This window comes from Pelodiscus sinensis, chromosome 6 (assembly GCF_049634645.1).
Source record: "Pelodiscus sinensis isolate JC-2024 chromosome 6, ASM4963464v1, whole genome shotgun sequence".
NCBI lineage: Eukaryota > Metazoa > Chordata > Testudines > Trionychidae > Pelodiscus > Pelodiscus sinensis.
The window spans coordinates 75,511,393-75,538,017 of NC_134716.1; the positions used below are offsets into that span (position 1 = coordinate 75,511,393).

A 26,625-nucleotide genomic window follows, 5' to 3' on the forward strand; every position below is an offset into this window, starting at 1 on the left:
TGCTGCAGGAAGTGGTGTTGGTATCTCAGTGGGTGGCATTTTCACTGCTGAGCCAGTACTGAACCAGTTCCCCAGCATATTGCTACTGGAAGTGGTGTCTTTAAGATGAAATGCAAAACCAAAATATTGTAGTCATCAAAAATTCCATCGCACTTTTGTTTGCCACACAGTCTAAGGAAATTTAATCTTAGGCAATTATAGTCTATCCTACAATTTTAATTATACATCATTTCCTGTCCTGCAAACAATCAGCTAGTGCTTTCTTACACAAGATATGTCCACCCCAGAGGTGGTTGCATTTTAATGGATGGTGATGCAATCCCTTCCTATGCATAAAATTCAAGCACTGTAGGATCCTTTGGGATGATAGCTAATATATACATGCAAAATGCAATTCATAGCTTCTGTAATTCTTAATAGAAGTAAGTTCTCATTGTTAAATGTTCTTTTATAATATATGTGGTTTAGTTTTTCAGGTTTTGGTTTAGGTCATGAAAACGATCAGCTGTCTTTGAATGAAATAGTTAACATTTCTGTGGTCATTTATATTTAGGTCTACAAATGTAAGGTATTATGCATGCAAATAGTTATTAACCCAGGTGTAATAGACATTTTACTTATATTTATTTAAATTTAGTCTAATTTCATTGATCTCAATACAGATATATCCCCATGTAAATCAGATGAGAATCCAGCCTCATGTTTTACTCTTCTCCTAATTTTGGACACAAGTGAAAATGTTGTGAGTGCTGCTCCATCTTGAGATTTGAGAAGGGTTATAGACAGAGACAGAAAGAGAGAGAGAGAGAGTAACAATCAACTTGTTGATGACTGAAGTGTTTATTTGTAATGGCTTCATATTCCTTAAAAAGCTGAGCTGATTCTACTGAATAACTGTAATATTTTGCTTTCCATTCATATATCCTTGCTGTCATTACAGTAAAACTTAACAAAAATCGAATTTACTATGTGCCACACAATATCTTCTGTTTCAGCACTCTGCTCTCCATTATAACCACATAACTTTTTGCTTTGAGATATGGAGCAGGCATTATTTTAGAATAAGAGTGAAAAGAATAAAAGTCTTAGATGCACTTAAAGCAGGAATAAGGGCAGTCAGGTGGCAAAGATAGATTCAAGTCACCTTTGTGCCTCCTGATGTTCTGAATCTGGCCAGGAGTCTGCCTGATCCCTGATGTAAATGGGTGTGAGCAATCAAAAATAGCCAGAGAGCATAGCTAGTCTCCTGGCACATCCACTAAGTCTGGAGCTGTGTGGGAGGTCACAAAGAGCCTTTTGAAAGCTCTGTGCCAACTGGGTAGCCAACTTATGTTGTGAGTATCCCCACAAAAATAGAGAACTGCTGCCCACCTTAGGGCAGTCAAGAATTGGAAACTAAGTTTTTATCACTACTTTGTTGTGTTATTTTTTGTCACTGAATTGAAGCACATGAAACATAGTCAGATCTATGGGCCAAATTCTGTCTGGTCATTGTACATAAGAACATGCCAAAAGGGAGTAGGGACACAATGGGAATGTGGATATACAGATTTCCTCCCTTATTCTGTTTTCTTGTTTTCCCCAAAAAACTTGCAGAGATGCCGCACTAAAAGGCCTGTTACGATAGCTGAGAAGGGCTTTCTAGAATGAAGCTTAGCATTTGTGTGTTCTCCAGAGGGACATACTGCTTGCACACAAATACACTCTGATTACCCTTAACACACGAACACACTCTGATTATTCCTTCTCCAGGCAATATTCTTTGCACTATATTTTCATAGCAGAGCCCACTTCGAAAGTGCACTTCATTTTTAGGCACTGTTTATAAAATTGTGATTATTTCATTGGGAAAAAATTGGTTGCTAACATCTAAAAATAATTGTGTTTTGTTTGACATTGAATTGTCAAAAAATACAAATGCAAAAAGCCTGAAATATCATTTACATTGGCTTTTGTCAGATTGGTAGCAGTTCAATGAAATGTTGTGATTTTAGTTAAAACAATCGTATAATGACAGCAATCAATCTTTACAGCATAAATTTAATTGCTTCGTAAGCTGAATATATACATTCCTTATTTAAAGAATATCCATGTTTCCTGAAAATATATATAATCGTTTTAATTGTCCCAGAAAAGCATATGCTGGAATAGTACATACATGTGGTTCTAGTGCTGTAACTAGAACACAGGAAGCAGTGTTTGTTTTGAGAATGGAGACTTTAAAAAAAAGTCTTGTCCTATGTGGATGTAGATTGGAGAAAACTTTAACATTTTTTGCAAGCTGAAATGCTAATGCAACTTATATGCAACTGTAACAGTTATATTTTGATGTCCTTTACCCAGATAAGACCTGAAAATCATGACAATATTACCAGTACAAAGAGCAGACTACTGAAATACACAGAGATTAGCAGCCCCAATCAGCAGAGACATGACAGAAAAAGCCATCTATGGCCATGTTGCAGCACAGGCAGTTACGATTGGCTGTTGTCATTTGGCCTTTGCCAAATTAGACAACAGGTGCAGAGTCGCTGACAGGTGTGGATATCTAGGATGAGTAAAATTGCTGATGGCTAGTGATGTAGCCTAGTGTCAGATTGTAAACTGCTGAGCTCTGACAGAATGAGAAGCCAACTCACATGTTTTCAGATCACTTGATGTGCTCTCTCTCTCTCCCTCCCTCCCTCTCACATTCTCTCTCTCTCCAGCTTCAGTGGCCCCAGATGAATTCCTGGGTGTCTAAACTCAGACCCTGGCAGAACCCAAGGATGTTGTTATCTGTGTGTTCTGTCAAAGCTTGGGAAATGTGATCTTGTCAATTGAGAGTTAGTGTAAGAATTCTGGACCAATTGCTTAGTAAATTTTTGTACAACCATTTATTGTATGGCAAGAGCTCAGTTTGAAAGCTCAAATTAAGCTTGAAGGATAAGGAAATGTGTTCCTTAGAATCTCAGAAATTATTCAGGTTTAAAATTAATATAAAATAATTTACAAATATGTTAGTTGAGAATACAAACATTTTGAATGCACTATGAAATAAACATGAACTTCATCTAAGCATAGTGTATATGGATGTGATTTAACAGAAATCGTGAAGGTTTATCACAAACTCCTCATGTGGTCTGTTTATTTGCTTGTTTGATAATCTAGAAAAAATACATGGGTTAGTTTTGTCAAGATGAGATCCATGAATCTTAAGATATCTGTGTTCTATTTCTTTCATAAGCCAAAGAATGCTCTGCTTAATTTAAACCAATACCAGATATAAAAATGTTTTATGAGTGGATGAAATTGAATAATGAGTAGTGGATTGTGTCTGGCCTTGGTTCAAGTGTACAGGTCACAAGGAGCCTTCCCTATTATGAATCTCCCAGTCTCTGCAAGTTGGAGAACAAAGACAGCTCCCTCCAATGGCTGCCAGAGGCACAAATTGCCCTTAAGAGAGCAAGGAGAAGGCAGCTTTCCATGACAGACAGACAAAACTTTTTCACCCAAAATGTGAAAGACACACTAGAAGCTATGGTGGAGCTAATAAGGGCAATAGGGTAGGCAACAACCTTCCTCTCAGGAGCCTTTAGCTGCATGTGTGGCATTATTACAAGCATACTATGCAGTTGGCAAGAGGAGATGTACAACAAGAATGACACACAAAGCTGGAGAGCAAGCCCATCCTTTAAGCCATCCATGCTCCACTCATTCAAGATTGACTCAGCTTCCCTGATTCACGGCAGAGGGATGGTCAGGATCTTCAACCCCATGTGTCAAGTCACAGTGCCCAGAGAAAGGAGCCAGACCCAGCCCAGGGAGTCAGGAGCTGCTAATGACTACTGGGAATATCTCAACAGACTTGTTCTCTAATCCACGACCCCTAGTTAAAAATTTAGCTGTACCACTAACTGGAATGAGCAAGCTTCACCATTCTAAGCATGTACATTCCCCATTTATTCATACTGGATGTACATTCCCCATGTACTCATACTGGATCTGAACGAGGAATTGTCTCTGAGATCGCAGGCATTCTGGAGTTCCATTAGGGCTTTCAAGTATCAGAGGGGTAGTCGTGTTAGTCTGGATCTGCAAAAGCGACAAGGAGTCCTGTAGTACCTTAGGGTATGTCTACACTAGCTCATTAATTTGAGCTAGGTAGGCGAATGAGGCAACCGGAGTTGCAAATGAAGCCTGGGATTCAAATATCCTGGGCTTTATTTGCATGTTCCTGTCCGGTCGCCATTTTGAAATTTCACTAGCCCAAACTCACTGTCGCGCAGCTACATGCGGCAGTGAAATGTTAACTCGAACTAAGTACTTAGTTCAAATTAACTGTTACTCCTCATTCGATGAGGAGTAACAGTTAATTCAAACTAAGAACTTAGTTCGAATGAACGTTTCAATGCCGCGTATAGCTGCGCGGCAGTGAGTTCGGGCTAGTGAAATTTCAAAATGGCGACCGGACGGGAACATGCAAATAAAGCCCGGGATATTTGAATCCCGGGCTTCATTTGCAACTCCGGTCGCCTCATTTGCCTACCTAGCTCGAATTAACGAGCTAGTGTAGACATACCCTTATAGACTAACAGATGAATTGGAGCATAAGCTTTCGTGGGCAAAGACCCACTTTGTCAGATGCATGTAGTGGAAATTTCCAGAGGCAGGTATAAATATGCAGGTAAGAATCAAGCTAGAGATAATGAGGTAAATTCAATCAGGGAGGATGAGGCCCGCTTCTAGCAGCTGACCTGGAGGTCTGAACACCAAGAAAGGAGAAACTGCTTTTGTAATAGGCTATAACCATTCACAGTCTTTGTTTAATCATGAGCTGATGGTGTCAAATTTGCAGATGAACTGCAGCTCAGAAGTTTCTCTGTGAAGTCTGGTCCTGAAGTTTTTTTGCTGCAAGATGGCTACCTTTAAATCTGCTATTATGTGTCCAGGGAGATTGAAGTGTTCTCCTACAGGTTTTTGTATATTGCCATTCCTAATATCTGATTTGTGTCCATTTATTCTTTTGCGTAGGGACTGTCCAGTTTGGCCAATGTATATAGCAGAGGGGCATTGCTGGCATATGATGGCGTATATTACATTGGTAGATGTGCAGGTGAATGAGCCAGTGATGGTGTGGCTAATGTGGTTAGGTCCTGTGATGGTGTTGCTGGTGTAGATATATGGGCAGAGTTGGCACTGAGGTTTGTTGCAGGGATTGGTTCCTGAGTTAGGGCTTTGTGACTCTTCATCACCAACAACATGGGCCACGCCTTAATGACATAGCCTGGCTTTGGGAAAACAAATTAATTCCCCATGATGCCTCACCAATGATGTGTTAATACAGCATGTTTTATTCTGATTGGGGAGCTGTTATTTGTTTGGTACATTACAAGAACCTGAGTCGAATAGAACGGAGTCCACAATGCATTCCAAACTTGGAAAAAAAACCTGCTCTGAGGAGATAAAAATCCAATGTGCATATAGACCTGATGATTGATAGTTCAAAAACCAAGAGGAACAGATACTATTGGCAAGGTTCACCATATTATTTGGTTCCATAAAAAGCATGATTTGAGGAGGTATGCGGAGGAGGCGAGGGTAATCACTTGGCACACAAAAGTGGGAGGCAGTTCCAAGTGTGGGTGGTTGGCGTATTGCTATGAAAAGAATGCTTGTATGCTTTAGTTAAAAGAAGAGGACCGAGGATGTACGTGAAAGACTAGACAATGGTTTGTCTTTGGCACGTAGGTGAAAATAACATAGTAAGAGTTTAATGTGTGGTTATTGAAATACGGCTATATTTGCATAGCTCTGTAGCTTGTTTCAAAGACAGCTTTAACCACACAAGCATTTTATCATTTATACCACTAAGGTAAGAAATGTTCCATTTTGGGTATTTATATAAAGTTGTTTGTCTGGAGCAGATTAGGTGACAATAAGAGTAATAATGTGCTATTTGATTCTCCAAAACATACAATTAAAATACATTAGTACCAGCATAATAGTTTCTGTTCATTATTAAATGCAAAAAAACCCCATAAGCCCAACATTAATGGAACATAAAATTTGAAATTTTAGTTGCACAGAATTTGGAGAATTTAGATAGACAATTGCCATGGCAACCTTAACCCTTTCTCTTTGTGCATATCATTTTACTAATATCTTTCATTACATGACTTCTCCACAAATCATACTGTGTTAAATTTCATCATAATGTATAGAAACATAGGGAGAGAGTGAAGGTCAACTTCATTCAACACTTCCTGACTTTCATGCTTCTGTTGCAATAGATGTTTAGCTGAATCTAGCACATGGTTTAAATATGCGTGTCCTGTTTTTATTAGGGCCTTCATAAATGTAATTGGGATTTTTGGAATGGCTGTTGCAGTAGGGCAGTTCAAAATATGAAAGCATTACAACTGATTGCTGTCTACCTTTACAGGTAGAGTATAAAGCCATTAGAAGTGGAAGGGGTTCACACACTTGTCACTGATAGCTTGAAAGTTTTCCATGCCCATACACAGAGAAGGGAGGGAAAAGGAAAACACTCAGGGTTTGTTTTTTCCTGACAGCTCAATGTAATTTACCAGAATTCCAACTAAATGGATAGTCATGGTTGGTAATGGGCATATCAGGCATTCATGGGGAATGCTCCTGATGAGTATCTATAATGTGATTGGGGGTTCTAAGTTTGGCTATTAAAGGAGTCTTGCCTGTATGAGGGTTTCAGTCCTTACACAAGAAGAGTCCATCTTTGGAACTTGGTACTCAATATCACTCAAAGGAAAGTGTCTACTAGTCTAGTAGTAGATTATTAGGCCATTCAGAGTAGAGCAAAGAAATCAGCTGAATCTATGTGGAAAAGCTGAATTGTTGGTTGCATAAAGTCAGGCCCCATCCCTCTCTTTCATGTAAAATGTTAAACATAGGAATGGCTATACTGGGTCAGACCAAAGGTCCATCTGGCCCAGTATCCTGTCTGCTGACAGTGGCCAATATCAGGTGCCTCAGAGAGAATGAATAGAGCAGGTAATCATCAAGTGAGCCATACCCTGCCACCCATTCTGCAATTGGCATAGTTGACATAGCAGATTGGCTCTCTCCAGAAGGAGTATATCTGTGGCCTCTCAAGCCCTAGAAAGCTTGGATACTGGCTCCCCAGCAGTCCATCTGTTAGGGAAAAAGTCAGTCCACAGGAGGTTAGAAGAAAACAAAAAGCAGTGCAAAAAGGTGTTATGGAGCTTGCTGAAAGGAGGGGAGCTCATGCACATAAATCCACATCACTGATCTGGCTTTCTTCTCCTCCCCTTCCAGCTAAATTAATGCTACTACAGGAGAGTCTTCTCTGCCAACAGGTTGCTTTATATGCATGTAGGTTGTAGTGACAATACGCTGTCCTGATAGAGTAAGATCTGGCTGATAGTACAGGTTTTTTTTTAAAACAGCTGTAAACTTGTAATGAAGGTAAAACTGTTTGTGCCACATGAACAGCATGGCAGTTAGCACTATGTCAGCACTTCCCATTTTCAGAAGTTTATGTAGTGCAGGGTTTAGACTAAATTGTTGACGTATGAGATTTCAGCCAAGGCAGTTTTCCTTTAATGGTTTTGTTGTTAAAATGCATGGGTTGTTTTTTCAGGGTTATCGGAATGCAAACTAAAAGAGATGCTAATTACTTAGGGAAAGTGGTGCTTTAATAGCACAAAATTACTTATTTTCTTTTAAAATAATTTATAATTCAGTTTGGGAGTCTCCCTGATATACACCATCTACAATTGTTTAATTTCATCCTGTAAAAATTCCCTAAATGTCCATTAAACTTGTGCACACTGCAGAAAGGGCTCCAGGATGATGCCATAGAACTGTCTATTTTTCAGGATTTGTGAAAGGATGCTAGGGTTTAACATGGTAGGAAAGAGGGAGAGTATCTGGCCAATGAAATGGCCCCAGTTATTCCATGTTGAGAACCATCCTCCCATTTCTGGCCTGTCTTTCTCATAGGTTTTTTTTCACTCAGCTGCTGGGTTCAGCCCCAACACTCAGATCAAGCAATAGCTGAGAGCAGGTGACAGAATGGAGAGTGAGGAAGAGAAACTGACATGGAATCTAGAGCAGCTCTGCACTAGGAAGCTAGTTGGGAGACACAGGAATTAGAGTAAGACAAGCAGGTCCTCCTCCAGAGATCATGAGAGGGGTGGTCTGGTAGGTGTCCAGTGATGGTGTACTTTTGGAAGTGAGAAGAGAAAGGATGAAACAGAGCAGAAAGGAGAGTAGGTCTCATGGGAGAGATATTCATGACCATTATGTTTGTTTAGAGTACCACGTTGCAAAATGCAGAGGATGAGAATACTCATTCCTCAGATATGTGCCTATAGTTGCAGCTGTGGGCTCACCACTCTTCAGTAAGAAGCTTTTTTGTGGCTATAGAACTCTGGTGCCCTTGTCAACGAGGGCTCCAGCCCAGCTGGCTAGTTGTACAGAGCAGGATTTAACCCTTACTCTATAAGGATATGTCTACACTGCCACCCTAGTTCAAACTAGGGTGGCAGTGTAGACATACCCTAAAAGACTAACATTTAATTTGGGGGGACTAGATACAAGAAGATTTTGATGATCTTTGTCCAGCCCATTATACAAAAGTGTGTGCTGCAAGTGAGCATTGATGAGAATTTGTGGCCACCACTTTTCAGTCCATTGTGATAGCTACTGCAACCTTCATGCATGCATTGTGCCTTCTTTCAAATGTTAACGTATTTTTCTAAATTGAAATTCCAATATTAAGCTGGAATCCACTCCCTTGCGGAAGACTGGCACAAGGCCCTCCATGCCATCGAAACCCCTCTTCCCTTACCCCATGTATTTTTGTATTTGGAGGTGATGTGAAGGAAGCAGAGTATTTCTGCTCACCGTAGAAATGAGCACCATGCCAACTTTGAATAAGCCAACATGAAAAGGACAATAGAGGTGTGCTGAGGAGGTGGCACTAGTCTAAGCACAGAGTGAGTCCTCAACAGAGGAATAGGGAACATTTTTCTAGCTGGGGAGGGCTTAATGATAGCCCCTGATTGTGTGTTAGGTGTGGAATCTTGTCCCATCCATTGCCACTTAGTCCCTTGAAGTCAATGGGAGTTTGAATCAAGCCTAAAGTCACTTAGATAGAAGAGCTGAATTTCACACTTGCTGCAAAACTTTCTATATTAAGATCCTAATTGTGGATCTCATCATCAGTGCATTGCACATGTATAAAGAATTCCTGTTTTATATGAAGAGCAGATCAAGACTCATTATTCCATTTGGAAAGAAGAATTTCACCCTTGATGTCTCTAGTTATTTATATTAAACACAGAGACAACAAACATGTTAGTTTAGTAGTCATTCCTTTGCCTTTCTATTGGCGTGGCTCAGCTTCTTGTCAATGATAAATTGCTGTTTTGATAGAATTGGAAATGGCAGGAGGCCGCTGCTAAAATGCAACAAAAGAACTCTAATCTTTTAAAACTATTACTATTATAAGAACAAAATATAAAATAATGATCAATTCTAATAGCTAAGTGAATTTCAAAGGTAATAATATATCAGGTCACTGCCTTAGGCAAAAAGACTAAGAATTCTGACTGTTCCTGCTGAAGCAGAGAGTTCAAGTAAGATGAAGGCACTCTGAAAAACCAAAGAAAATAGTTGCACCTGCGGTGAGCTTCCTTTCCTAATCACATGGGCAAGCTCAGCCAATTAGCCACATGAGAATATTGTGTCCTGTCATTTCCTCTCCTCTTCCCCCAAGGAACAGGCTCAAAAGCATAATGTGCCACAAATAGTTGCCTGATGATGTTTATCCAAATAAAAGATTTTTGCAAACTTTTTACTCTAAGGATGTTAATGCAAAATACCTATGAAAATTGGTTTTGTGTAGTCTTGTTTTTTGCAGTTCATACCCGTCTGGTTCTGGCACATTTTTAACTTAAGCTAACAGGACATTTTTCCCTGATGATCCATCCAGGTCGAACAGTTAACAAAAAATATTTGAGTCAGGGCAGTCATGCTGAATTGTTAGTTGCTGACTTGGTCATGAAATTTTTGACGGGTTTTGTCTCCATTGCTTAACTCGCTGATAATGTTCAAAGTTATGAAGGTTGGGGGAGCTGCTGAACCTTAAGCTCATCATATGTTTTGACTTTTCAGTGATCATCTGTTTTAACTATGTATAGGTATGTATAGGTTTTAACTATATATAGGTAATTCCCTATATATTAAATTTCAATACTTTATATCTGAGGCACTGTAATTGGAGTCAACAAAAAAGCAAACACTGGGTCTATAAGCTCTTAATCAGAGCAGCATAAGCAATGTCCTCTTCCCCTTTGTCCTATCAAGGGTAAGGCGTGGCAGGGTACCATTAGTGTCATCCTTTACATCAAATTCAAATCAAGAAATTAATTTAAATACTCTTCCTTCTTCTGTCAAGATGATAGATTCTTAAATCCATGTACTATGTTTGCATTTCTTCCTCCTGTTCCTTGGGAGGGAGGGGGGAGTATATTGCAGTACTCCAATTTCAATGTACTCTTGTTTTGATGTCTCTAGTCATAAATTTGAAATGCATAAATATGTGTTGAAACTAATTGCACATTGAACATCTTAAACATTATCAGTTACAGTGGCAAGCACGTATTGTAGCACAAGACATTGTACCAGATTGCTTTCTCCCATCATTTACTGACTGATTCTAATTTCAGAGGGAAGAAGTCAGAATGACTGCCCATTTGCCATGGGCAACCAGAGTGTTGACCTCTCTGATCTGTATTCACTTTCTTTTCCTAAAGTACAATGTAGCAACCTTCATCTACAGGGCAGTTTTCAGTACTGTTAACACCCCTTCATCTTTCTTGCAGCCTGTGTCATGGTTTGAACTTTCCAAATTATGTATTTCAGACGTTGAGAAAGAAAGGACTTAATGGCTGTGACAGTCCAGACCCCGATGCAGACGATTCAGTAGGTCACAGCCCTGAGTCTGAGGACAAGTACAGGAAAATTAATGAAGATATTGATCTAATGATCAGCAGGCAAAGATTGTGTGTAAGTACTCTGAGCTCCTTTCATTTTTTTTTTACTTTTTGATATTTCTCTGAACCTGGCAGGCATTGAACAAGAAAGAAAACAAAGGCTGTGAAAGCCCTGATCCTGACTCCTCTTACGCTCTCACCCCACGCACTGAAGAAAAATACAAAAAAATTAATGAAGAATTTGATAATATGATCAAGAGCCATAAAATACCTGTAAGTACCAAAGGTTAGATGGCTGTCTGCTGATAACTGCTGCAGTAACATACCTTAACCCTTTCAGCTCTGAATTCTTATTGAGAGCATTTAAACTAGAAACAAGCTTTAATGACCCTCCCCTATAGCCAAATAGAAAAAAAATCACAAACGTATTTTTTCTCTTGAACTCTCTGCATTTGACACACAGACAAAACCTCCTACAGGTGAAACTGACAGAAGGAAGTAAAATATACATATATACATTATATTCACTTGATTTACAGAACTGTTTACCACACCACTTGCCCAAATTATATCTAGAAAATAACGATGGAAATCTTTCTTTGTGGACAGACTAACAAACCCACAGAATACTTTCTGTGGTGATATAGAAAGAATTATGTAGAACTGAAATTCTTTTAAATATAGCAGCTTTTTATTTTGTATTTCATGTCTTAAGCCTCAATGCTAAATTCAGTTACAGCACTGAAGGGTTACAGCTAATTGCTCGCTGCAGAGAAACAGCCTGCATGAGAGCCTAATGGGTAGGATTCAGACATGTTTGTGTGCTGGGGTGATTTTACAGCTTTATCAGAGGATTTGCTTTGACCTCATCAGCATTTCTTTTAATGCTTTAACATGAGCTAAATTTTGTTTTAACCAAGCCAAAATTTCTAACAATCAATTATATGCCTTGCCAGATACATAAGAGAAATAACTCTGCATGTGCTATTTTGTTTGTACACACATACAGAAAAATGTTAAGTACTGTAATAGTTTAATAATGTTACATTTGTGATACAGACTGACAAAAGTTAAGAAATTCATGATTAAATTCAACATTCATTGTATAAGAAAGAGAAGCAAACTGTATGCCCTGGTCTATACTACTTATTCCAAAATAATCCCCCTTCCCTCCAGAGTGAATTTATAAGTGGTGCATCCACACTACCAGACCCGTTATTTCAAAATAAGAGGCCACAGAATTTGAACTCTGTACTCCTGCTTTTTACGAGGAGTAATGCTAATTCCAAAATAGTCATTTCACTCTGGTGCTGCTAATTCAAACTTATTGGACTCCAGGAGGCCTACCACAGCTCCTCAAAGTGCTTCCTGAGGCTCTAAATCCAAGGTAGCACATCCACATTAACAGAGCCTGCCTTGGACTAATTTTGATGCTTCCCCATAGTGAGGACACTCTAGTTCAAATTTGTTAAATCAGGAGTTCTTAAGTCAAATTTAGAAATTTCAAAATAATTTCCTAATGTAGACATGATCTATAATCAGAATAAAAGAGTATTTAATTTGAAGTACAGCCACATTTTCATCCATTTACAAGCAAGCATCTGAATTTGCACATCAATGCCTGTACACATAGTTGATTGCACTCCACAACTGTGCATACAGCCATGTTGCAAACTGGAAGGCAGGATACAAATGGCTTTTTATGCTCCCAAGGCATAGGCCTCTTATGCAGTCACAGTCCATTGCACATGCAAAAGTTGATGTCCAAACTGGAGAGACATTTGTCCTTAAGAATTTTCTATTTTTTCTTTCACTGCTTAAATAATATTTCATTTAATTCTTGGATAGTTTTTCACATGAGTTAAGGAAAATTTGGAATTTATCCAAGAGATCAGAATAACTATAATAGGGACACGTACTCATTTAGAACACATTGTTCAAAATGCTGAACACATGTATGCTATATTTAATAAAATATTATATTTATATTTTCCTCTCTTTTCCTCTACCTTCCTACTTCCACACCTCTGTCTAATATTTTTCAGTAAGAGAGTTTTGAAACTGCCATCATGATTTTGCCAAAAGACTTGATACACATCTTTTTGGTAAAGCAATGGCTGCGACTTTGACTTATTAACTCGAATCTCCCATCTTTTACCAGTAAAAATCCTGCCCCTGTCCATTTTCAGATGATGGATACTGGTTTATCAAAACCCCTCAGTGACAAAGGCCCCGATAAAATGGGATTTGATTTCAGAAACCAAAATCCCTGAAGTAACTCATTCCTCGTGTAAGGAACTGTTCCAGGGGCTCTGATCTCATATACCACTTGGTTTTGTTTTTCCAAGTCACCATATCTCTGTAACTGTTTAAAGTCTTGAAATCCTAAAAAATTAACTCTTAACTGATCCTGTCAGCTTATAACTCTCTGTGAGAGTAGGCAAGTGTTTGTTCTTGGGAGACAGGGGCTATGTCTATGCTGCGGGGGTTTTTAGGAAAAAGAGATGCAAATTGAAAATCGCATTTTGCATATCTTTTTCCACTCGGGGCCAAATGTCGGAAAACCCTCCTCTTTCAGAACATCCCTTATTCCTCATACAATGAGGAATACAGGGATGCCGAAAGAACGCATCCACTTTTTCGGAAATTGTTCCAAAAAAGCAGAAGCATTCTTTAGGTGTGGCAGAGCTTTTTTGGGATAACTCCGCAGTGTAGACGTAGACTTAGATGGATCCAAACTAGAGCCAGTAAAAATATAGGACATTTTCTCACAAAAATATCACAAAAATGTCTATTTTTCCCCAAAGTTCAAAATTTTAAAGAAACATTTTACCACCATCTCTCTTCCTGTGTTACAGTCCCCACTCTGCCATTGACTAACTCTTTGGCTTAACTTCTTTCCGCTGCAGTTTTGTAAACTGCATGTTGGATATAATATTGCTTACCTATTTTGCAGAGATGTTGATGAGGTGCAGTTTATTAGTTTTTGTGAAATTACTTATAGAGTATCTGAGGAAAGGCATTATACGATGATAAGTGTTACTAGGGATGTTATATTTCGATTTATGAGCTAATTGAGTAGTTGATGGAATTTCCATCGATTACTTGATCAGTCAATAATGGAGGAGGGGGGCACTTGTTATCCCCACTGTGCCTTTGTTTTTTAAATGTAGTCAGAGCCACTACATTTCAAAGGCAGAGGTGCATCAGGGAACCCAGTGCAAGCAGGGACTTTTTCAGTCTCCACTCACACAGAGTTCCCCACTGCACTTCTGCCTCCCCAGTCCACTACCACCACCCATGCCACAGAGACAGTGCTGGGGGGGGGGGGACTGGTTTTTAAGCTGGCTCTCCCGAGAATCAACTTCTGCTCCCCCTACCTCGATGCCTCTGATATAGAGGCAGCGGGGGTGGAGAATGTGAGTAGTTGATTCGACTACCTGATAAGCCTAAATTCATCGGGTAATCAACTTACAATGACTATGTATATAGTGGGACTCTGACATACCCAGACATGGATGCTCAGGAGGAAGACTCTCAAGGAGTCGCATTCCACCACTGCGCATACTCCACAAAGATCTGACCGAGTTGCAGTCCTACAAGCCCAAAGATAGCCCCTTCTTTGCACACCAAGATCACCTCTTCTCCACAAATGATTCCACTCTCACTCTCTACAGTGGTCTGCAGAGCAGGATCCTCATGCAGAAGGTACAGTCTCCCTTTATGCAGTGGAAAATTCCATCCCTCTCAGAGAAAGCCAATGTCTAATAGGCCTGATGGCGTTCATAGCTAATCCATAACAGAGATTTGTAAATATAAGGGGAGAGAGCCTCACCTGGTGTAAATCAGCATAGTTCCACTGAATTCAATGGCACTCCAGCAATTTTTATCACCTGAGGAAGTGGCCTACAAAAGGAAGCTGGGAAGATGTAGAGAGAGTGAAAACAAGTCAAACCACTTAATCATAACTTAGAAAAATGTCAGACAAAAGTTTGGCTTGCTCCTCACCTTGTAATTAAACAAAATACTGAAGATGAAAAGAAACTTGGCTTTTCCTCTTAATGAAAAAGACCAATAAGGTTTCCACAGAATATTTTAGGGATAAGTATTAATATGATTCCGAAACATCTGATGCTAATTATATATTTATTTGTAGTTATTAGAAGAGTGCCGAAATCATATGTGACTGAAATAATCAGCTATGCATGAATCTCTCTCTCACACACACATACATACACACATACACTGAATGTACATAGTTATAAGTCCTGGTTGAAATTTGCAAAAAATAAAAATTGAAACATTTAGCACAAAAAATTGTGGTCATAATTTCTAGGTCAATGTTGTGTGATTTCACCCATTTGAAATTTCACATCAAATAAGTGTGTGTGTGTGTGTGTGTATGTGTCTGCACAGATGCACATCAGGTTGAAATAAAGATACCATGGAATATCTGCACTCTTATTTCACCTTCAAAACCAATCTGTACAAGGTCCTGCATACCCCATTCAAGAAAATTTCTGACTGTAAACAGAAGTTTTAGGCAGTGGGAACCAGAGAAGCAAATTTGCAGCTTTTGTTGGTGGTGGTGTTTCTGCAGTGTAGTATTATACAGGCAGCATTGATGCCCATAAGGACCCCACGGTTTTCCCAACTCATTACTGATTTTTACGTCTCATATATTTTGATTATAAAATGAATAAAACAAAATTCCAGCATTAACATAGGCAAACTGCATATAAAAGTACCAAGTAAACAACCTAACCACAGTCAGACTGCATGCAAAGTGTGCTGTATACTAGTTCTACAGTATCCAAACTACATAAAAGTATGTTAAGCCAGCCGCAACATGTACATTCAGTAATGAGGGATATGAATTCTGCAGCTCATCTAAGAATGCCTTTAAAGAATGACAAAAGAAGACCTTATAATTGCTTTGGCAATGCTCATATATTTCACTGATAATTAGTCTGTACAGTAGCATAGTAGCAGTAGAAATAGCAGCAGTCATGATTGGGGACCCATTGTGCAGAACAGACACAATTCCTGCCTTGAAAAGCTTACAGTTTAAACACACAAATGGACAAAGAGCAGAAGATGAAGATACAAGCAATTGAATCTGATGAAGAATTATCAAAGTGTTGCTAGTCATATTTCTAGTTGGGTGTTTGTTTTAATTGGGAGCAGCAGTAGAAATTAAAGGGATAGGAAAGGGGAAAAAGGAAAAGAAATATGGACAATGCTCATTAGCAGTCTATCCATAATCAGCAGCCTGTACTTTGTCTATGTCCTGAGAAAGGTAAAGCAGACAGCAGAATGATCTTCAGTGGGCAAAATTCTGACTCAGGGGAGGGATACATACAAGTTCCTATGTGTTGCTTAGACCCTGCAGAGCTGGAACAGTGCACCAGTTGACCTTCTGGTGGATTGCCATACCTCCTAACACACTGCCAAGGTAATGGACTCCAAGTCAACTAATTAGGGGTAGGCTGGAAGTGTAGCCAATAGATCCAACATGACATGGATTCAGTGAGCCAAAACAGTTTGGAAAGGCAGTATCCATAAATGAACACAGGCTGAAATATCAGTTGAAGAGGGGCTGGTCTTACAATCAGCCTAATGGCCTGCCCCTGTGCTATGGAGGATGGATTCCATCCCTACCTGAACCTAGAGAATTCCTCTCCCTGATTGCTGTTATTTGGACTTTGTCTCAGGATGGATGAATTTCACCCATTGTGTTTCTAAACATGTCTACACACTTGTATACTGTTTTGAATGACCTATTATGTGTGTGTTTCCAAGGGATCAGGTCTACAGTGATGACACACTCTGAGATCCTAACCTGTGTTGTAAACTTTTTTTTTTTGCAGGACAAATTCTACATGTACACAAAATTGTTGTTATTAGCAACAATTCAAGTTAGGGTGCTGCATGCAGAAAAAGCTTGATCCTAAAAGTGATGCAGAGCACTCTATTGGTATTTTATCTGTCATCGTTTTCAATATGTATTTATTTTACCTCTTTTTTATTTATGAAATACAAGCTATCTAATACAATTCTAGGTTCAGATACAGAATGTAGTAAAACATACACTTTTGCTTCTTAACCACTAAACAAAAGGAGACGAGTATTCCACGAAATAGTTCTGTCTTCCCCACAGACTTAAACTACCTCCTTGAACTAACTCTTCAGAAAATTGACCATTAAGGGACAACAGACTTCAGCTCTGTTGGAGCAAAGGGGAAGTAAGTTCCAGAGTCAAGGGCTCTCTACTGCGAATGCTCTGCCAGCTGGCCCTAGACACTTAATCTGGGGTCAGTTAGCTCAAGTACCCCAGCTGACCTCAGCTGTCACAGCAGCATGAGGGGAAAGAGGCAGTCTTTTGAAAGCCAGGACCCTAGCTACAGAAATAGTTAGAAAACAAAATTAACACCTTGAATTATACCTGGGGTCTGGAGGTTCTCATCTAACATGTGCTTTGCATCCTGCCATGAATTGAAATCTTGCTGTGCACTATTCACTTGCTGCATTTTTTCAGTGATAAGTGAAATGATTCCTGTATACTTAGGGCTGAATTATACTTTCCATGAGTGTGGAAACAAGGGCAAAAGGAGCACAACACAGCAGTAATTTGAGTGCTGCTCTTGTACATCATGGGCATTTCACTAGCACTGCTTGCAGAACTGAATAGCCAGCCCCAGAAGATGCATTTATAGGTAGGGCATGGACAAAGCTATGTATCCCCTGTCCAGCACAACTTGATTGTTGCACTATGCGCATCTCTCATCACTATGACTCCAGGTCCCAGATCTGTGTTAGCAGCCCCATCTGCTCTAACATCTTGAATCAGCCCCTCCCCCTCCCCCCAGACTCATGTTATTTGCTTATAACCCACGAATTTTTTTAAAAAAATCAATACATTTGGGGTTCCATTGAGTTGCTTCTGGTTTTTGACCCTTTAGGGTATATGCAGGTCACATTTTCAAGTTTTTCTCTGCAAACAAGAGGACTGAAAACTATTTTTAAGAAGCAAAAGCTGAAATTTTCATGTATTCACATAATTCCAGAACCTTCTCAGGCTTTAAGAAAACAAGAAAGACTCTTGAGAAAATCAGAGTTGGCAACACTGCATTATACATTTTAAATGTCTAATAAATGCCTCTTGGCATCGCCTCTTAGGCACTGCACCTTCTCTCCCTCTTCCTTTGCAGTTTAGAGTCAGAAGAGAGATAATTTGGCCCAATTTGCTTCATTTAAAGGGATCCTTCAAGATGAAAATAACCGAATATATATAAAAGGATGTTACTTTTAAATGGAGATAAAAGCATAATGAAAAGGCACTACAAAAAAGAGCTGTCAGATAAGGATCCTGGATATGTATATATTTTACACTATACTTTGATATGTCCTTGGGGAGCACTTTGTTTCTTTAAAGCCCATTCTAGACTAAGGAAAAACTTTTTTTAAAAAAAAGTAATTCAGTTGTTTGTGCCTTTAACATGATTCTGGTTGCTAAAGCAACGCAGACTGAAACTAAAGCTTTCTCTCTTGCATTCCATCCCTTCTCATTTTTCTCCATGCAACGAAGTCATCATAATCATGTACCTTTGATCTTGCAGTCATCTGTGACACCAGATTAAGATATCACAAATGAACAATTATGACTTCACTGAATGGAAGAGAAGGAAAATGAAGCCTAATGAAGTGGGGTTTTGTTTTAAACAAAAGTAGGGGGGGGAAACGTTCTAATACTCACAAAGGAAATTTAGAAACTTCAGGAAAGGAATATTGAATTGTGATTTGTAAAGCCATTTTTAAAAGCCTTTCCTGGTGCCTGAAACATAGCTGGTAACTGTTTTAAACTCTTTCTCTTGATTTTTAGGGTGTTTTTTTAAATGTTTTAACCACCGGTTACAAAATATTTGAACTAAATATAGAGTAACTGTACTTGAAGACTGTTGTGCTTCTGTACTATTCTTGTCTTTATTTCCTTTTTTTGCTTGTACAGGCTGTTCCGCCACCTAACTTTGAGATGCCAGTTTCTATCCCAGTGTCCAACCACAACAGTTTGGTATACAGTAACCCAGTCAGCTCTCTGGGTAACCCCAACCTTTTGCCACTGGCCCACCCTTCTTTGCAGAGAAATAGCATGTCTCCTGGTGTGACACATCGGCCTCCAAGTGCAGGTAACCCAGGTAGGCTCTGTTAAATCACATTTCTTCCAATGTTCAGAAATATCTTCTGTCATTTCAAACTGTACTTCGAGAAACAGGATTCTCTTTTACCAGTTACAACAGTTAGCCCAAAATTGATATAGTGAAAAAACTTTTTAAAAGCCTAAGGCATTTCAAACCCAAAATTACAAAGTAAAATAGAGTTCTGAAAATAATGTTCTGGAAACATACAGGCAGTCCCCGGGTTACATGGATCCGACTTACATCGGATCCCTACTTACAAACAGGGTGAGGCAACCCTGCACTAGCTGCTTCCCCCCAGCAGACCAGGGAGACACGAAGCTAGCGCCCCCGCCAGCAGACCAGGGAGACGCGGAGCGGCTTTTCTCGGCAGACAACTCAGCTTGAGAATAAAGGACTGAGGGAAGTGAGGTGTGGGAGAATAAAACTGAGCTCTGGAGAAATGTTTGGCTAGAGTTTCCCCTACAATATGTACCAGTTCCGACTTACATACAAATTCAACTTAAGAACAAACCTACAGTCCCTATCTTGTACGTAACCTGGGGAATGCCTGTATGAGTATTGGCTAAGAATGAAGGAAATCCATAAAGGAGAAAGGCAGACAATTTACTGTTACACAGAAAGGCAGCTCATGTGTTTGTGCCATGCAAAAAGCCACTGTGCTGTTTTCCATAAACTTGAAAAATTATGTATGATCAGAGCAACCTTATCTTTGAAAGTAAAATAGGCTTCTAATTACTTAAACAGCAGTTAAAAGGCTAAATGCAGCATTTGTAATTCTGTATGTATTCACAAGCTCATTGACTGGTAAATAGGAGGCCACCTCCAAGCTGGAGTGTATAAACAAAAGGTTGCTTTCCATGCTGGTGATGATTCAGGGTCACCTTTGAGCAGGATAAATGAGGATTAGGATCATTCACTCAGTCTGGCTGAAGCAATGTAGCCTTAAGTATTCGGAGTTTAAAGAACCATACAAGTTCTCCAGCCCAAGGAAAAAAGTAAATAAATAAATCTGTAGAGCAAATGTCTATGAAGGGGTCAAGAATATTATAATAAACAATTACACAAATGTGCTACAATAATTATTTACCATTAATTTGTTTGTAGAACTACTTGCAGTATCTCATTGCCTGGCAGCAGCTTATGAAGAACAATCATCTGTGGGTTTTCTAATGCAGTTAACAATTAAATACATATTTTTTTCAAATAATCCAGAATAATTAGACCAAGCCCATTTTTTAAATATAAGGATGCTTCTTAGACTATGTCTGCTTGGGAAAAAAATCTGAGAAATGTCAGTGTCTGTAAAGTGTCAGCTACTCAACATATTTTTGTGTTTGCAGGACATCATGATACAAATATGTTAGCTGTAAAACCTTACAAAGGACAATTTGCAGTTTTAAAAAGATCATGGCCTGATCTGATGCCCACTGAAGTTAATTAAAAGATGTCTAAGAACTTCAGAGGGCATTGGAATGGGTTACTTGAGAGAAAATGTATTAGTATTGTTTTAAATGTTTGACTAAAAATAAACTACTATGATCATTCTCCTTTTAACTATCTTATTTGAAACCCTAGGTGGCCTGATGGGTGGGGACCTCACAACCGGTGCAGGCACCAGTGCAGGTAAAGAGAAGAGCTTTTTATGTTATGTATTATTATTGTGTGTTATGCACCACAGTAGATCATTAATATAAGCTTGGCCTTAAAATAACTGTGTGCTTAAAATAGGATTTTCAAAAGAGCTCAGTTTAGCAGGTAAATAGGAGTTCTATCATCAACTTAAGCGGGAGCAAAAAAAGGTTGAGACCCTTAGAAAACCACACCCATTATAGCTGTCCATGTACATAATGTCCTCAAGTTTTTTCTTTTAACCTGAAGTCTTTCTGTAAAAATCTTTAGTCCCAGTCACACAACCCATACTCAGCTAAATCTCCCTTTGAAGTCAGTGGGTGAAATCCTGATCCTATTGAAATCAATGGGAGTTTTGCCATTGACTTCAATGGGCCAGGATTTTCCCCATTTCCCCTTCAACGTGTACTAAGTTAAGCCTTTGCCATTTGTGTTGATTTTGAGCTACAAACGCTGCAATGAAACACCAGTCGTACATAACTTTAAACTTTTACTTAATTGCGTAAGACTAATAGACAAGGCATTTTCAAAAGACTTTACGAGGCATTGAAAAATATTGGATCCAACTGATTTAAATTGCAGCTATGCCTGGTATGGACTGCCACATCAGAGTGATGTTGCTTTAATGTTGTAGGAACTGCTCACTGAACTCAGTAAATGCTGCATTATATTACCAGTACAGTGATGCTATGCTATCACAAATGCACATGACAAAATACTAGAACATTCCAGAAAAAAAGCTGAGCAGTAGAACATCCAGTGGAACTGTGTTAATTGCTGGCTGATAGGAGCTATATGAAGAAGTAGTGTGGAGAGTCAGTGTGTGAACCATAAATCAGAGGTAGCAATAATTGATGATGTATATTCTGAAGCTATACTCTCTTGCACTAACTATATCATAAGGGTACTTATAGATAATATTTCTTTTTTTTCTCCTGACTCCTCTGGACTTGCTTCAGACCACTCCTTTTTATTTTCTTTTTTTTATTTTGTTACTTGCAAAGAAATCACAGATCTTACATGCTGGTTTTGGTGTGAAATTGAATCAACACAGCAGTTGACCCAGTAGACATTTTAATCTGGCACTGCAGCTCAGAGAGGTCATTTTGTATTACTTGTATGACTGCATCATGCAGACCACATGAACTCTTGGGCTCTTACCCATTAGTCTCATCTATTCCTGCAAAACCTATGTTAGGAAATTACAATTTCTTAATTGTCTGGTAGCATTTTGCATAAATGCAGCATTGAAAAATCATTTTTGGTGATGTTTGAGGGTGTCGAGTCATACCCTTTTGTGACTGTGTACACGACTGAAGCTTCAGGCACCACAGCAGTGAAACTAGTAGAGGAAAGAAGATTGTCCTTTTAATGAGCTCCCTCTACTGGCCTGTTAAGACCTGTCATGGTATCACAGTCATTGGTTTGCCTGTTCCTTCTTCTCTTTCAAAGGTGGTGGGATGCAATAAGGCAGTCAGTGTTTATTCAAAAATAATATTTGTGTCTACTAAATTTGTTCCTGTTCTAAATATCTAGTTGGCTTTGTCATTCTTGATGCTCATTAACATCTAAACACATTTTACTGTCTAAAGAAGACACACTCAACGCACTAAGTATAGGGACCATGCTTTTTAATGTATATATTTTTTTAAGTTAGATATAATGAAAAGGACAGAATGACCCTCTGAGAATATAGATTGCTTACTCTATTATTACACACTTGGCTTTCAAGCAATGCATCTTTGGGCTGGTGAATTGATTTAATGCTGTGTAAAAGGGGCATTACCAGGAATGCCTCATAAATATTTAATTGCATGAATAGTCTTTGTTCTTATCTGGCACTAAGAGCCAAAAACATCAGTGTAGATATGTATTCTTCATGTCTTAAATGCAAAGCAGTAGGAGGGATTTGATACAGGGCCATCGGACGATGAGAGGTCATATATGGCTGAATCGTCTGCCTCAGTAGCATCATTCAACAATGCCACTATTTTTCAGTGCCTTCTTTCTTAAGGGCATAGAAGAATAAACATCAAAAGTTCTCTTTGTTTACCATTTTTCAGAAAAAAACAGAGACCCCAGTGTTTTTTTTCCATTTGGCATCGTAGAAGCTGATGGCATGATCATGTGGTTTAATTTGTTAGGGTTTTTGCCAGATTAGAACTTCATGCATTTGCATCCAAAAATAGCATATATTTAAAGCAATGCACTCCAAGAAGAGTGGAGTTGTTCAAAAGTTTCATTTCAATCGCTACAAAATGAAACTATTTTTGATTGCCAACAAAAGAGCACAAGTTTCTGCATGACTCTAACAAAATTTCATGACAACTAGAAAATGGGAAACGGAAAAAGCTACTTAGGTTGGTTATATCTATGTTTTGAAAAATGTGTTATTTTGTTGCTTTGTATTGTTCAGTGTTAGAAACCCCAAATCATCAATAGTTTTACCTTGGGGTCCACCCCAGACATAAACTTCAGAAGGCTGACTACGTTTTTATTATTCTACACAATTAAATACCAATGAAGGTATTTTTAAACTAAAATCAACATTATCTTATGTTTGTTCTTAGTCAGGCTCTGGTGGGACAGTTTATGTGAGAATAGAAGCTGCCAGCAAACTTAGAGTGAACTTCCTATTTAGTATAGCTGCTAAATTATAAATGTATCAATGTCACTGGTGCCATTCTCTTAAGCCAGAAACTTCTGAGTGAAAGAAAAGAACAAGAACTCTTGGGACCTAAACTACTATGTCATAAAATACCTTTAGAGTTACGCCTTTCATCTTAACCCCTTAACCAAGTGACATGCTACCTGTTTAATTATTAAAGTATGCACTGTGTTAATTTTTAGAGAACACACTTAACCTGAAACATAAATTTTTAAGTTGTGGGAAGCTTGACAACAAGCTAATAATGAGTTCTTAAGTATTTTTATCGTTGTACATTGTCTGAACTATAATTTCAGGTAGTGCTTTAACATTGTTGAAAGCCTAAAAGGATAAAAATTTCAAATAACTGTCGAATGCTCTTTAAATACTTAGTGCTGCAGTTGATTTTAGTGGTCTTTCTTTGTCCAGGTTTTCTGATCTCCAGATTTTCACTACCTCTAAAACTGGGTTATACTTTGTAATTCACACCAGTTTTGGGTCTTCACATAAGGGACGTATAGTTTTATGAAAACATTTAGAAAACAACAAATAGTCCTGCAGCACCTAGCATAGTTTTATGTTACTCTTCATTTTTCCATTGGGTATAACTAAACAAATATTGTGAGACAAGGTCTGTTGTTATACTGGTGTGAATCTGGAATAAGTCTACATATGCCAAGATAACCTTTAAATCCAGTCTGATATTCTCCAAAGGGATAAAGTTAGCAGTATTTTTGCCAAAAAATGAGTTTTTAACTGTTTCTTTTCCTGTTTTTCTCATTTGTTCCCTCACTTTCTCCCTCTTAAAGCCAACATCAAAAGAAAAGGCATTTGCAATTCAAAAGTAACTAGCAATTTTTGGGGCTAAAAACTCAGGATATAAAAGTATGACTGTTTAAATGGTTATCCAATAAGCCTGGGCTTATTGGTTACCATTAAATATTATACGCAGGTCCCTGTCCTGCTCCCAGGGAGCCAGATGCCACCCCACGATGCTGACTCTGTATCCGATCACAGTTGCTGCTCCACACTGGAGGTGTGTGTAACCATGTAACTGCTGAGATTTTCAGTGGCTACATAATTACACACTTTTTAACCTTACCAACCTTACCAAAAACTCCTTCGTGGAGACTGATTTTCAGATAGTCCTGAGCTCTCCTCCTTCATAAATCCTGCCTCTTTATGTTGATTCAAGTTGGGCACCCAGAAACCACTAATCATTTCTGAAAACCTTTTCCTGGTACTTTTTTAAAAGTCAATCCCATGTTAATTCATGAATCGGCAGGCAGACTCCTCTCTTCTGAAAATGAAGCCTGACCAGGGTGTGGCCAGACTAGGGAAGTCCAGATTACAGAGTTTCAACCTGTAGGTCCTAGCAGTCTGTTAGCTTTTTGACAGCTCATTTGCATTGAGCTGAAGTTTTCAGAACACTATCCACAATGACTCCAAAATCTTTTCTTGAGTGGCAATAGCTAATCTATCTATCTATCTATCTATCTATCTATCTATCTATCTATCTATCTATCGTTGGGGTTTTTTCCCCAAATTGTATTGGTTTGCATTTACCAGTGTTGAACTTCATGGCTGTGTCTAGACTGGCCAGGTTTTTTTGAAAATCAGCTGCTTTTCCAGAAAAACTTGCCAGCTGTCTACACTGGCCACTTGAATTTCTGCAAAAGCACTGACTTCCTACTGTAAGAAATCAGTGCTTCTTGCGGAAATACTATTCTGCTCCCGTTCGGGCAAAAGTCCCTTTTACACAAAGCTTTTGCGCAAAAGGGCCAGTGTAGACAGCTCAGATTTGTTTTCCGCAAAAAAGCCCCGATCACGAAAATGGCGATTGGGGCTTTTTTGCGGAAAAACGCATCTAGATTGTCACGGACACATTTCCGCAAAAAGTGATTTTGCGGAAAAGTATCCGTGCCAATCTAGACGCTCTGTTCCGAAAATGCTTTTAACAGAAAACTTTTCCGTTAAAAGCATTTCCGGAAAATCATGCCAATCTAGACACAGCCCATCTGTTATTTTGTTGCTCAGTCACCCAGTTTTGTAACTCTTAGTTTAGTATGAAGCTGACTTGAAAAATGTTATATCATCTGGAAATTTTGCCACTTCACAGTTCACTCCCTTTTCCAAATCATTAGGGAATATGTTCAAAAGCACAGGTCCCAGTACAGACGGAAGAAGGAAGACAGAGCTTCTGAAAGAGTGTGTCTGCTCTTCTGCAAAAAAAGTGGAAGAGCAGACACATTCCCTAGACACGACGGAGTTTTTCCAGGATACCTATGGTATCCCACAGTCTTAATGGCTGAAATTCACACCTTTGCTGAGGGCTGGAAGAAGGCCTGTGTACTATTCAAGTCCCACGTGTGCTCTGGGCAAGGGCAGAGTTTCAGGAGTGTAGGGGGGGACAGCAGCTGTGCACTTCAGGACATGGCTTGCTTTTCATCCCATTCCCTGGAGTATCAGGAAGTGAGGGGAAAAAACTTGCATTTCGTGCATGCCTCTCATACCTGGCTGAAGGAAGCCCACCAGCCAGGTGTGAGAGGCATGCACAGAATGCAAATACTTTCCCCTCACTTCCTGATAGTCCAGGGAACAGGATGAAAAGCAAGCCACATCTTGGAGTGCATGGCTGCTTCCCCCTCTACACACACACTCCTGGAACTCCACCCTTGGCTCTGGGTGACTGAAGTTGTGCATAGGGCTGGTGCCTAGGTGAACTGCACCCAGTCAAACCTTTGGAGAACAGATTTTTAAGAATGAAGGCTGTGGTCCATGCACAAAAAATTGAATTGCACGTTAACTGGTAATTTCTCACAAAATGTTAACTGATATGCACTCATATAAACAGGTATCTGAACGCAACTCAATTTTTCTGTGTAAAACTCAGCCTGTACTTTGCAAAATGTGGTCCTTTACTGGATTTCCAAATGTTAAGGAAGTGTTAACAGAATGATATTTGAGTTATTCTCTGTCTCATCTTGTCTCTAATTTACAGTGTCTCAATATTTGTATTTATAAAAAGATAGATTGAAAGGATAAATGACTGAGTCAATAATGAGAACACCCTCACATCTTTTCTAAGGAGAAAGCCCTAAGATCACAAATAGTGAACAATTAAGTGAGTCATGCAAGCGGCAGTTCTCTATAAGTAGGATTTTAAAGA

The 26,625-nt window shown here is 39.0% G+C and overlaps 1 protein-coding gene across 13 annotated transcripts in view; it reads left to right on the top strand.

The window, feature by feature from the left end:
- MEF2C (myocyte enhancer factor 2C) overlaps positions 1-26,625 on the top strand; it is a 168,620-nt gene that overhangs the window by 114,407 nt on the left and 27,588 nt on the right. For 8 of the 13 annotated variants that reach the window (XM_075932165.1, XM_075932166.1, XM_006132364.4 and 5 more), the window contains 3 exons: positions 10,912-11,055; positions 18,991-19,177; positions 20,756-20,803. In XM_075932165.1, coding sequence (XP_075788280.1) covers positions 10,912-11,055; positions 18,991-19,177; positions 20,756-20,803 — 379 coding nt within the window. Of the gene's footprint in view, positions 1-10,911; positions 11,056-11,117; positions 11,256-18,990; positions 19,178-20,755; positions 20,804-26,625 lie in introns of all 13 variants that reach the window. The other 5 variants (XM_075932171.1, XM_075932174.1, XM_006132365.4 and 2 more) reach the window with 3 other exon arrangements.